Here is a 13,983-nt window from a genome sequence, read left to right as displayed (position 1 = left end):
TGGCATTTTGTCTTTGTATACAGAGTGTTTTTTTAATTGATGTTACTTCATATTTATTGGTTCTCCGCCGAAATTGTCACTGCTAATAATAGCAGTTAATGACTTGTATATGAGAGAATTTTTACAGTTTAAGAATTATCAAGCAATGTGTAAAAATATGATTGCAATCAAGTAAAGTTTAACAAATAATTTTCTGGTAATTTATTCATACATTATAAAATCAGAGATAAATTTGATTAGTTTTATTTAGCTCTTTATCATAAAATAAAAATACAAGTAAACTCTTAAGATCTCTTTCGTGTTGAATGACGACAAACAAAAAGACAAAAAAAAAAGGCAACTATGTTTCCTAGTCTACTGTAAGAAATATTCAGGACTATGATGGATTTGATAATCCGGATGCTCATATTTAATCTGGAGAAAATATAATATGAATGTAAAAGCAGAGAGAAAAAGGAAACCATTTTTTGAGTAAAATTTCCATAACAGGAGTAAAACTGAATTGTTAAATTTTTCATTTCATTTTGAAAAAAAGAGCAAAAAGTTTAAAGTCTTGAGTTTTTTAATCCTTCTATTTTATAAGTTTTAAATTTATAATATTCTATTGAATAGGTTTCTAATTTTTTTGTATTTTCCAAAATTGTTTAGAACTTTACACTGTACCATAGATGCCACCCAATTAGCTTAATAAATTACATAATTTTTATGCATCAGAATTTTGTTAAGTCTCTTAACCTGAAACCTTATATATATATATATATATAATCTTAAAAATATTTAATTAGTAGATGTTCTGTGCATGATATTTTAAATGAATTGATATTTATGGCCAAGTCAAGGTTTTTGACGAGAAATTAAATTTACGAGCTTTGCAAAAAAACATGTTAAGATGAATTTTAAAAATATTCAATATTTCAGATTTTAGAATATAATATGGTTTTCTGTTAAAAAAAATAGTTCCATTGTTTCAGCTAAGCTACTTAAATTATGATCTTCCACTAATCTCTACAATCATATAATTCTTGCATTTCACCTATTCATCATTTTTGAATCAGCCATTTGGTCACAATGACGGAGTTTTAACTTTAATTTTAGTTGCGTGAAAAACAATAAGCAGGATTATGAAGATCATTTTGCAAAATCAGCTCCTCAAATTCAAAACTTACTTGTTTTTATTAAATTATTTCTGTTATAATTAGTGAAAAAAACAGCATTGTGTTTTGCTAGAGCATATGTTTTTAGAAATAATAATAACTGTACTACTGTAACTGTAGACTGTAAATATTCAGTTATTAGGTCTTTTTTCTTAAGGCAATTCTTATGTAATAATATTTTTTTTTTTTGAAGATTTATCAAGTTTGCAAGATAAGCTCTACCAACTTGAAACCATTATGCAACAGTTAGAATTAAGTACTAGCACTCTTATAGATGGACAAGTAGAGGTAAATATTTCAAAATATTTAGTTTGTTGTATTAAGTTAAAACAGAATGAAATGCTTTTTATTTTGTTGCAGTTTATTCTCTGTGAAATTTAGTGTGAGTGTGTAATTTTGACTTATTCCATCTTTAAGTCAAAGCATTGTGTAATTACACTATTGCAAGGATATTAATGGACATTAATAGTTAGTGCCAAATTATGCTTTGTTAGCATTAAGGATTATCATTAGTTACTTTTTGAGTTTACTGTTTGGTATGTTGATGAATGTCAGAGTCATAGGCTGCATTGTCAGACTTACTAATATTTAGTGATTTGCATTTCTTATGAGTTTTACCAAATTGTTTGCAATTTAATATTTAAGAATTTTTATTGACATCGACATTATGGAAATTATTATGTGATGCATATACTATCTTTGTTTGGATCAGTTTTGTAACTCGTCTTTCCTTGCTCTGCTATTCTTTTAATACCAGTGCTTTATTCACCCTATCAATTCATATTTTGCAAAGGAACCTATTGTTCATAATAATTTACTCTTGCTGCTAATATGGTAAGGGAATTCTTGGCCATAGATGGCGCCACTGGAAAACAAGAACAATCACACCCCTCTGCCTTAACAGGCTTATGAAGAGAGAGAAAAAGATTTGGTAAGGTATCTGTCATGAGCATTAAATGGAGAGTTGAAATTGTTTGCGAATTTGTCACTTTGAATTCCCTTAAGCCATGTTTAATGATTGCTTTTGAGTATTCATGAAAACCTGCTGTTATGTGTGATTGTCTACAATGAAGGACTAATATTGAGTTCTGTTGCTCATAAAAGTTAAATATCACTAATATTGTCTGCATAAATAACGCTGCATATGATTCTAGCTGAATCAATATCTTCTCATCTCCTAGTTTGAGAGTTCTTTTTAATTAATATATGCATGTCATATAAAAAGAAAACTCAAATCATAAGTACCAAAATATCAATTCTTTCATAGTTTAAAGCTTTTTTAAAATAGTTCTTTTCATATAATTTTGATGCCTTATTATTTTGTACTTTCATCATTAATTACTTGTTTAATCTAAAACTACTGAACTACTACAAATTATTTTATTGTTTTATAAATTTATAGCTTGTAATTTTTAGAGATCTTTTCGGAAACTTTAATCAATTTAGCACCAGCTCTGAATCAGATTTTGCTTATTGCAGCATTTAAGAAACCAATTTCTTAACAGAAAAAAAGAACCGAATATTAAACTTTTCCGTTTTCTTATATCCAGTTGGTCTGGTGGGAAAACTAGAAGTGCAGCTAAAGAATGTATCTGTTCAAATGTTAAATTATTAATGTAATTTCCTGTAATCTTTAAAGTATTTAAAAGAAACATTTTTTAAAACATCTTTGGAAGTATGCTGCAAACGTGAATATATCTTTTTTGCTGTTTTAGATTGGAATATGTACTGTTTAATTTTCTAATTAAACAATATAATTGTCAGTGAAAAATTCAAAACAATTGTTTCTCATTATTTTAAAGGAAGCATAATGTAGCTACCTTAGATATATTATTTTAATATTTAAACACTCATTGTTAATACAAATTATAAATATTTAGATATATATTACACTATTATATAAATTCCTTTTAGATTTCTGATAAAGAACCAGTTGTTACTAAAAAAGAAAGAAAACGCTTTCATTTGAAAAAGAAGAGCAAAAATCAAAAGATATCAAGTTCCAATAACCAGAATAGTAATAAAAGTAGCAAATCTAACAAACAAAATGTTGCAATAATAGTTTCAAAAGATGCCTCATCTGCTTCTTTTAACAGCACTGATAATATTCCTGACCTGTCTGAAAACTCAAATAATGAAAGAGGTGTAAGTGTATCTTAAAAATGTAAATGCCTTTATCTTTCTTTTATTCCAGTCATAATATTATTTACTAATAGGTACTCATTATTGTTTTAGACTGGTGATTCAGGGTTGCCTATATCTGAGATGGCTCATCTTAGCTGTTCACATCCTTCCTTAGCAAGTAGTGAAGATATGAATCGTCCACATAGTTTATCCGATTCTGTGTCATTAACATTGTGTTCACTACCAGAACCTAGTCTGTCTTCCAGTCCAAATAGTCTTTCTAAGTACAGAGAAGAATTTTTAGTTTTAGCAAAAGAAGGTAAAATCAAAAAATATTAACAAATTTTCATTTCGAAGTATGATGCACAAATTTTAAAAAGTTTTTTTTTTTAAAGCAAAAACAATAATGTATTTAGGTATAATGGAGAAAAAAATCAAATCAAAATTGTATCAAGAAAACTTTTAGAGTGAACTAGGTAATTGGGAAAGTTTCTTAAAATTATTTGAAGATGGAATCAAACAAATACCTAATTCTATTATCTACTTTAAGCTGTCTTCTGAGGTTGTTCTTGCTGCAGTTTCAAGTTTTTTTGCTTTTATGATCAGAAGTATTTTTTGATAATTTCTTTAATTATCAAAAAGAGTACTTTGTAGGATAGATAAAAAAAAGTCATATTTCAAATTAAAACTACGACATTTAATACCATTTTTTGAATGAATTCAAATTTTTTGTTCTTACTTTTTATATTTAGGAAATATAAAGTGTTCAAAAATAACTAATAATTTGAAAATCTATTAAAGAAACAAAGAAAAAGATAGAATTGCATCGCTTGCTGCATTCTGCTTAGAAAACTATACTATTAAATTAGTGACAATACTTGTCAACAGATGGTATTGCTGTTTTCAAAAGGAAAGTTTTCTGCTGCCTATCAGATGATTCCAACTGAAATATTTTTATGGGCTTATATTAGTTTTGTCTTTAGATAAACCTCATGGTTGTAACTAATAATAGTTATTTTGAAAATATTGTTCTAAAGGTTTTTCAGTTAGCAGTGCAATTTGTTAACCATTTTTATAACTAACTTAAGAAATAAGTTGAAATAAATTTTTAGATTTTTAGGAGAATTTAGTAAACTATATATTTTTATCTTCTTTCCTTTTTCTTTAATTTATTTTTAAAATTGTAAGTCATTTTTAGGATACCGAGTAAGTTTATCATATGATATAGTTCTAACAAAAAGTTGTAATTTTACAGTCGTTATATGAATTCATTTTAATGCTTTTTATTCTAGCTTTTTATAATTGTATATAACTTTAATGTAAAGGAAAGAATTTATAATGACATTGCAGTAAGAATAAACTTTTTTGTTTGTTAAAGCAGCTGTTTCAAAACATTTGATGAAACTTATTTCTCATATTTTATTTAATCAGTTTGTCATAATTGTGATAATGTGAGCAGTTTGCAAGATAAATTTTTCATTGACAAACTTCATTGATTATAAACAATTTGTAATAGTTTATGTAAAATGGTATTATGTTTAGAGCACAAGATGAATGTTACCAAAGAATTAGTTAACTCCTTACATCCGTGCATCACGAAAGGACATTTACAAGCAAACTGCAGCAAGTGTCTCGTTTGGTGAAGAGTAAAACATATTTAAGTTTAAATTTAATCACACAATATTTCTTTGAAAACATAAAGGATTAAAAGAAAAAAATACTTATAGAGAAAAAAATTAACAATCAATCACAAGAACCATTTTCTTACCATTAGAATTTATTATCTGCTACTAAGGTAAATTTTCACTTTGAAAATTTTCACTGTTTTTTTTAATATTGACTCTTAATTTTGTAATTTTCGATCTAAAATAATATTTCAAAAACGGCCAATTCTTTCATTAGTTCTTGTTAAGCCACCGACCCTAAAGGAGAAGTAATAAATCAATGACGAATTGAAAAAATGAATGTAATGCAGAACAAAAAATTTAAATAATAAAGAGTAATAATAATTGTAAGTCAAGAAAATATTTACTAATTCAACATTTAAAAACTAGGACAATATAAATGTTTTTTAATGTTAAAGCTAAATCAAAATATTATAATTTACGAGAGTTTTTAATTTTGCGATATCATTGAAAAGAAGGGAGAAAATTAAAATAAAAAAATAGCAAACTGTAAAATTCATTTATTAGTTGCCAAAAGTGCTTAACTTCCCTTCTTGGGAAACATGCAATTTTGAGGTAATCAGCGATTTGTTAACACCTGTTCCTCCTCCACAAACTAATGTTTTTGAATAGAGTTAAAGGGGACGACTCTCCCCCTTTCTATCAATTAACTATGGGCGAGTTAAACTTTAAAAACGACCTTCTGAAAAGTTCCATAGTAAAAGGCTACAAATTCTATGATACTGTCGGAATCATAGGGTTAAATATTATATGTAGTTAAAAGTATCAACTTAAAGTGAATAGAATATAGCAGAATTTTAATAAAAGCCTGATATTGGGTTTAGATCAGTGGTTACCAACTGCCGGCCCTCGAACTAAAATATATTAGCTGTCATTTTTTTGCGGACAATTTTCGTATAAAATCTATATGGGTTTAAAATACTTTTCTTTCGTTAAAAAACCCCTAATTTCTTGGTTTCTGTGAAATTTAAAATACCAACAGTGCAAAAATAATTATTTCTCAGGTTTTTTATCCAAGAAAATATTTAATCCAATACAGAGATAATGTTGCTCTTTTTTATTCCTTTTTTTTGTATTTTGTGAATATAATTTAGCATGTGTGTATCTGACAGTAATATTTAATGTTCCTTCAAACATAAAAGAGTCCTATATAAAATTTTGAAAAAAGTGCGGCCCCGGCCTCATGTAAGTTGGAAACCCCTGGCTTAGATTTTTGTTCTTTCGTATTATTAAAAATATGCAAAAAGTTTTATTTGACAATTTTAAAATAATTTTGGGAAAGAAAAACGTTCCTTAAGAAGATTTTAATTTACATATTTAATTAATTCTAATTTTGTTCCAAAAAAGCTTCTATCAAAGATTATTTTAATTTTTTTCTTTTTTTTTTACCATTTTAAACTTGAAACTTGTTATAAAATATAGCTCAAATTATGCTAAAACTTGTTACTTTTATTCATATTTGCATAATTAGGAAGCTGTGTTAAATTAATTTTTTAAAAGCAGTTTATGTTCATGAATGCTCATTCTGAGAAAATATGATGGAAGTTCACCGGCAGTAACTGTTTTTTTTCATAGCGTCTTTTTCCATAGCATCTGTGCATCTTTACTCTTGGAAATAATCAATTTTCCACATTATTGATGTGTCCAAGCTTAATAATCCCCTTAAAGCAACACAGGGCAATCAAATTGTCATTTTCATGAAAAATGGCCATAAACCATTCCTCCCCCTTGATCTTCATTTCTTTTCACATAAATTTTCTAATAATTCAACTAAAGTTCCCTCAGAAACAAAGTTGTTTCTCTCAGAAACAAACTTTTTGTATTAAAAATAATTATTTTATTTTATTTCAATATGATTAATTTAAGTACTCTTTTTTTCAATAAATTCATAAAAACATGGCATTAAAAGCTTTTGTTAAACTTCCATTTAGTTAACATTTTCTCCTAAATTTTACTATAAAATGTTCTGAAAATAATTAGAAAGCAGTTTTAGGATAAAAGTTTTAAGTTAAAAGAGGCAGTATTTAGCAATTTTTATACCTGCAATCTAGAAGAATAAAGAAAAAATGTCTATTCTATGACCAATTAATGTTAATTTACCTCATCTATTTGCATTGTACCTTATTTATTTTGTTTTCAACTTGTTTCTTTTTCAAAAAAAAAAAAAAAAAGAAAAGAACAGATATTTGATGAATAAAGCCATAGCCTCAGATTATTCAATAATTCTGGTTTTCAAGACTGCCATTTTTTAAAATTATGGGACTCTTATTGAAATTAAATGTATTATTATTATTATACTCGGTTCTGCATTCTGTCTTAATACACTATATTGTATAATAATAGTGCATTTAGTAGCTTAGAAACTGGGAGCTTTAGATTGATCGGTACCAGCTACACTGGAAATAAATAGGGCTTGGTGCAGAATGCTGAGCTCATGTTATTAGTCTGGAAATTGTTAAATCTTAATCTTTGTGACTTTTTTGATTGACAGCTATCTGTTCCAGTACTGGAAGAATTGTGCATTAAACTCATTTAAAAAATTGAATATATAATGGATTTTCTGGCATGCTATCTAAGTTGTTAGGAGTTGTCCTCAATGGTAGAGGTTTATGACGACGGAAAAAAGTTAAGCATGGTTTATGACGAGGGAAAAGTTAAGTGTTGCATTACACATTTTGATGTTAAAATAACATAAATTTGTTAAATCTTTTTTAAAATTAGGCATTTCTTAATTATTGATTAAAATTTTTTACTTTTTTTTAATGAATTCTTTTAATGCTGATTGTGTGAGATACACAATGGAACTTTAAAACTATTATTAGTGACTGTTTTTATTTTGTTGTAAGTTTTACTAAATTTGAAATAATTACTAAAATTTGAAAATTTCATGGAAATACTAGTATAATATTAGTAAATACTGTCTCGATTAGGGTAAAACCACAGTAACTGGTGCTAACAGATGCCCTCTTTGGGACTTAAAAATACTTTCTGTACCCTTTCAATTTAGTTTCTTTTTCAATTTCAGTGATGCTTTTATAATTTCTCAGATATTCAGAAAAATAAAATTTGACACTAAAAATATTAACAATTAGAACTATTTATTAAAAATATATGTTTTGCTGCAGAGGCGTCATTTCAACAACTTAAGTATAGTTTTGTCTATTAGATCATAGCCTGGCTTTAACTGTTTATATATTTCCTCTTTTTAGTTCATAGTGGTCTCAGGTCTGTTGTTCGTAGTTTACAAACAGAAAGGGAGAGATTAAAACAGGTTTTAGAAGCTGAGAGTGTAACATGTAGCAGCAGTAGTGGTGCTCTTATTGCTAGTTTAAGAAATACCCTAAACCAAGTAATTATTTTTCTGTTCATTTTTTTCTTCAACTGTCATATAAAGCAATTCGCATCTCTGTCCAAGCTGCTCAAAAATATTATTTATTTCAACATCAGTTAGGTAATTCTCGAGAAACCAATATAATTTTTTTAAATTAAATTTTGAGGATTAATTTATAAGATGTCCATAAATTGCACTGGAAATTTTTTTTTTGTCTTCCATTGCTTGAGATTCTTTTCAGAACTGAGATACTTTCGTCCCACTGATTTTTAAATCTACAATAGGTTCTCCCAGCTACAATTTTTATTAAAAAAATGTCATTTTTACACAAGGATTTTCTGACTATAAGGAGACAATTTAGTAAAGACTTTAAGGACTTGAGAATTGAATCATGAAACATTCATTCTTTTTATGGCAAATGCTAATTGAGCAGATTAATGATTATAGAATCAATATTCTAGCTATACATATTCAAAAGATTAGATGGATAGGAGAGGGAGTAATTGAAAAGAAAAACCACATGATTGTCTATAACTGTGATAAAAACAAGCACATATTTGAAACTGGCATTATACTGAGTAAGCGAGTAAGACTTTTTCGAATTGACTTTGTAACAATGTCATGTAGACTGTGTAAAATTAGGATAAAAGGAACCTTCTTTAATTATAGTTTAATTAACACTTTTATGCTCCAATGGAGGACAAAGATAGTTTGGAAAAGGAGCTCTTCTACAAGGAACTACAGGCACTCTATGCATTTTGCCTGAAAAATGATGTCAAAATTATACTGGGCAATGCAAATGCAAAAATTGGTGAGGAAAAAGAATTTAAACCAATTATCGGTAAGTATTGCCTTCATGACATATCAAATAACAATGGTAGGCGACCTACTGATTTTGCTGCAAGTAATAATATGGTTATACCAAGCACAATGCTTCAGCATAAAACATTCATAAAATGACTTGGAGTTCTTCTGTTGGAGGCACTTACAATCAAATTGATCATTTCTTAATTGATTCATTACATAAGACAGATATACTGGATGTAAGAGCTTATCGTGGTGCTAACCTGGATTCTGACCATTTTCTGGTCATGGCAGAGGTTAGAGCAAGAATTTCAAACTCCCACAAAACTCACGGTGAATGTCTGGAAAAATATGAATGAAATATATGAAATTGAAAGAAATTAATGATGATATTGATGAAGAGAGTATAAATGATAAATGGAATACATTGAAAAAAATAATCATTGAAGTTTGTATCCAAGTTGTGGAAAAGGTTAAGAAAGCAAAAAGGAAGGACTGGTTTGATAATGATTGTTTCACGGCTGCAAAAAAAAAAAAAAAAAAAAAAAATGAGGCATATGGCAAAATGCTGCACAACAGACATTTAAGAAATTCAGTGCAACAAGGTGTACAAGGATGCAAGAGGAGATGAAAAAGGAATTCAAAAAACAAAAAAGAAGAAATTTTTTGAGAATCTCTTTAAAAATGTTGAACATTTAAGAGATACTAATGAAAGCAGAGCTTTCTTTCAGGAAATCAACCTTGGGTGTAAAGAATTCAAACCAAGAATTACCTCATGTCATAATAAGGAAGGAGTAATATTGAATGATAGAACAGAGGTGTTGAAGAGATGAAATGAGCATTTTGATTGTCTACTGAACAGAGACAATGATGGATGTGAGATACGTACAGAAAACATAAAAACTTTCAGCCAAGATGTGACTGAACCACCATCATTGGAAGAGGTAGCTGAAGATATTTACAAACTTAAAGATAATAAAGCACTTGGTCCTGATGCTATTCCATCCGAATAGCTGAAAAATGGTGGAATTGAATTGACAAAGTACATACATAATTAATAAAAGCAATTTGGGATCAGGAAATAATCCCTGAGGAAGGGAAAATGAGTGTAGCTTGTGTAATACACAAGAAAGGTGATCTTCTTGAATGCTCTATCTGTAGAGGTTTTAGCTTACTTTGTACAAGCTATAAAGTATTTAGACTCTCTCTATTTGTGGAAAAACTGGTTGTAAACTATCTAGGTGGATTTAGGAAAGGGAGATCAACCACTGAGCAAATAATTAACATTTGACAGATTCTAGAGAAAACTAAAGAATTTGGAATAGATACACACCATCTTTTCATTGATTTTAAGACTGCCTATGATAGCATCAATGGAAAAGCCCTCCTTGCAGCCTTGAACGGGTTTAAAGTGCCTAGAAAGTTATTCAGGTTGATTTGTTTGACACTAAATGAAACCAAAATTACAGTTTAAATACAGAGTAATCTGTTAAGCCCAATGGTAATAAATAATGGATGTGACAGGGACTCTCCAATTTAGAGAAAGTAATTAGAGATTCCGACATTAACACCAGGGGAAATATTTTTAATAAATCTGTACAACTGTTGGCCTTTGCTGATGACATAGACATTATTGCTAGAACAGCTATAGCACTGAGACAGGCTTCTATTTCTTTGGAGAAAGTGGCTCTCAAGGTGGGCCAAAGAATAAATGAGAACAAAACTAAATATTTGCCTTGTACTAAAACAAGCTTCAATAACACCCACTCAGAAATTGAAGAATATGAATTTGAGGTTGTTGACAATTTAATTTACTTCGGTTCTGTAATCAACAACAGGAACAATATTACAATGGAAATGCAAAAGAGAATCACTATAGCCAATAGCTGTTTTAATGGAATTTGAAAATACATAAAATCTAATGCTCTTCATAGAAAAGCATAAGTTTTATTATATAAATCTTTTTTAAGATCAATTTTAACATATGCTTGTGAAACCTGGACCATATCCTGTACGGATGAGGTTATGTTGGGTACCTTTGAGAGAAAGGTGTTGAGAAGTATTTTTGGAGGAATTAAAAAAAAATGGTGGCTTAGAAGAGCAAATTTAGAGCTTGATCACTCATGTAATAAACCTGACATTATTAACTTCATTATTATCTCTGTCCAAGCTGTTCTAAAATATAATTTCTTTCAACATCATTAAAGTAATTGTCGTAAAAGCAATATTATTTTTTTTAAATAAAATTTTGAGGACTAATTTATAAGGTGTCCATAAACTGCACTGAAGAAATTTTTTTTGTTTTCTGTTGCTTGATATTTTTAATAGACCTTAGATGCTGATTTTAAATCTACAGTCGGTTCTCTATGCTATAGTTTTTATTTAAAAAAATGTCATTTTTAGTTAAAATGTACAAGTTTGAAATGTGATATACATCAGGAGACAGCATAAATGTTGAGACAAACTTCTAGGGGAGTTAGGCTCATCATCAGGATTAAAATTGCATAGGAACCATTGCCCAGAAATGTCGTCATATGATGCTAGGGATGCTTCCTTATTCTTTAACTGTTTATTCTTGTGCTTCTGACCATGTCATAATAGGGAATCACCCCTAGCCATGTATAACATCATTTCTGGGCATGGGTTCTTATGCCTCAACACCCCTAGAAGTTTGTAACATTTATGCAACCCACTGTTAAATATAAAATTTTTAAACTTTCATATTTCAGCACAAAATAGACAGAAAATCTCATTTAAAAGCAGTCTGTAGCTTTAGGAGCAAAACTAATTTCATATTTGAAATCCCCCCTTCCAATTAGACAAGATCAAGTATTTGTATAAATGCAACAAAAAATTGTTTTCCAGTGTTGTCTTTATAACTTTAAACTTTTATTTCAATCTGTTTTAGATTATGAAGAACATGGTTTAATACTTGACAAAAAAATTTTAAATTTGTGCATTTTGACAAAAAAGTCTGTATCTTTAGGAGTAAAACTAATTTCAGATTTGAAATCCCCTCACTACTTAAATTCAGTTTAATTATTTAATGGTAATTTTCTTTAAATAAGTGTAAGCTTTTATGCATGATTAAGTACATTTACACATTACACGTAATTTTTTCCCCTGTTTATTTTTGATTCATAGAGGAATTCTTTGTTTCAGACTATTCAACAAAACAAAGATCTTAAAGCAAAGCTGTTAGAAATTCATAATATTACTGACGTAAGCAATATTGTTCCTCCAGCAGGTACACCTGCTGGAGATAATGATGAACCAACAGTAAGTATTGGATACATTATTAATTAATTCATTTTTTTGGTATTTGCATAAAGTTCTGATATATTTTTTTAAAATTTTTTAGTTCAAATGATGTGATTAAATTAGATTATTGTAATTATTTTAAATTATTCTACCATAATTATCAATAAAGTCTTCAGTCAGTAATATAACAATAATTAACTTCAAAATATTAAAAAGTTTGCTTTATAAAGTAAGTTTTGTATCTTTTGTTTAAAGTAGAAGTGGACTGAACATTTCTTAATCTTCCAGCATTTGGCTTTTCTTGCTAAATATCAAACTTTTCAGTCTACTGAATATTTCTTCAATCAGAATAACTAGATATTTAAATAGATACACAATACTTTATAAAAAGGCTTTATAGATCTCATACATAAGGAATTAAACAGATAGATGATTAAACCTCCAACTCATTTATTTGCCTGTAGGGATTGACTTGGGAAACTTTGAATTGGAAATGTATTTATTTTTATACCCCAATGAAAGGCATTATTTCTTGTGAAAGATATATTCTTTTGCTTTGAAATGATTTTTAACAAAGTTGAGACTTAAATATCGAAATTAATTGTTGTCTAGCATATCTTACAGAAACTAGATTTGAAACGATTTTATAAAATTTAGAATGGTGTTACACACATCATATCCCCTATAGTAAGCAAAAAAATGTTTTAAAATCAATTTAAAAACTGAAGTATTTTATATACAAAAGTGATTCTAAGTACATAAATAAGAATTTTAATTATTCTTATAAAAACAATACGATAAAATGAGAAAATATTAGAAAATTTAATGCAAAGAAATTTATATCAATAATTGGTTGCTAGCAATCTTTAAAAATTCAGTTTTAAAAGTTGTGTATACATATCTTAATTATACTATGTAACAGTCTTTTGAATGAGATTTACGTGTGCAGAATGCAGGAAATAAAGATAAGGAAGTAACGTTTGGTGTTCTGATCTTTCTCATTTATGATGCATTTAATACATATTAAATAGTTACTATTAATTCATTTTAAATTTTCTTATTTTTTTCTTAAATTATTTTGCAAGAAGAACTATTAAATTATGTTTAAAACATTTCCTTGGATAGTGGGGAGTAACTCTATCAAAAGTGTTCCTACAAATATCAATTTGAAATAGTTTGAAAATTTAATATCCAGATACATTGTAGGAAAAAGTTAATACAGTTTTATACTAGATTAAAGAGAAACAGAAACACTTTCTTCCATTTTGAACCTGAACGTTACACTGTCAAACAGCAATAAATCCTAGGTGATTTGTACTTGCAAGACATCAAATAGAGAACAAACCTTTAACTCTTTCACTATATTAAAAGTAGAACATAAGTATTTGAATTTTGTGTTGTGTGATCACCCTTTTACAGCTCATTCATCAACCTCTACAGCCTTCCCTGTCTCACGAAAGCTCATCTGTCCTGTCTGCTTCTGAATTTTTTGATGCTGCTGAAAACTTCTCTAACTGTAGCACATCTTCTGAGGTAATTATCTATTTTTCATTCCTTTAAATTACCTATATTGCAGTCTTCGCTTGATGTGATTGCAATTTATGTTACCAATTGCTTATTGTTA

General features: G+C 28.2%; 1 protein-coding gene across 5 annotated transcripts in view; it reads left to right on the top strand.

Annotated features, from left to right (window-relative positions):
- LOC107448565 (oxysterol-binding protein-related protein 3) overlaps positions 1-13,983 on the top strand; it is a 91,295-nt gene that overhangs the window by 58,047 nt on the left and 19,265 nt on the right. For 2 of the 5 annotated variants that reach the window (XM_016063818.4, XM_071187898.1), the window contains exons 8-13: positions 1,348-1,442; positions 3,069-3,299; positions 3,390-3,597; positions 8,173-8,312; positions 12,261-12,377; positions 13,800-13,892. In XM_016063818.4, the coding sequence (XP_015919304.1) occupies positions 1,348-1,442; positions 3,069-3,299; positions 3,390-3,597; positions 8,173-8,312; positions 12,261-12,377; positions 13,800-13,892 (884 nt within the window). Of the gene's footprint in view, positions 1-1,347; positions 1,443-3,068; positions 3,300-3,389; positions 3,598-8,172; positions 8,313-12,260; positions 12,378-13,778; positions 13,893-13,983 lie in introns of all 5 variants that reach the window. The other 3 variants (XM_016063815.4, XM_016063817.4, XM_016063819.4) reach the window with 2 other exon arrangements.

This window comes from Parasteatoda tepidariorum, chromosome X1 (assembly GCF_043381705.1).
Source record: "Parasteatoda tepidariorum isolate YZ-2023 chromosome X1, CAS_Ptep_4.0, whole genome shotgun sequence".
Taxonomy (NCBI): domain Eukaryota; kingdom Metazoa; phylum Arthropoda; class Arachnida; order Araneae; family Theridiidae; genus Parasteatoda; species Parasteatoda tepidariorum.
The sequence above is the reverse complement of the archived record's forward strand: the minus strand, read 5'-3'. Positions and strand labels throughout refer to the sequence as shown.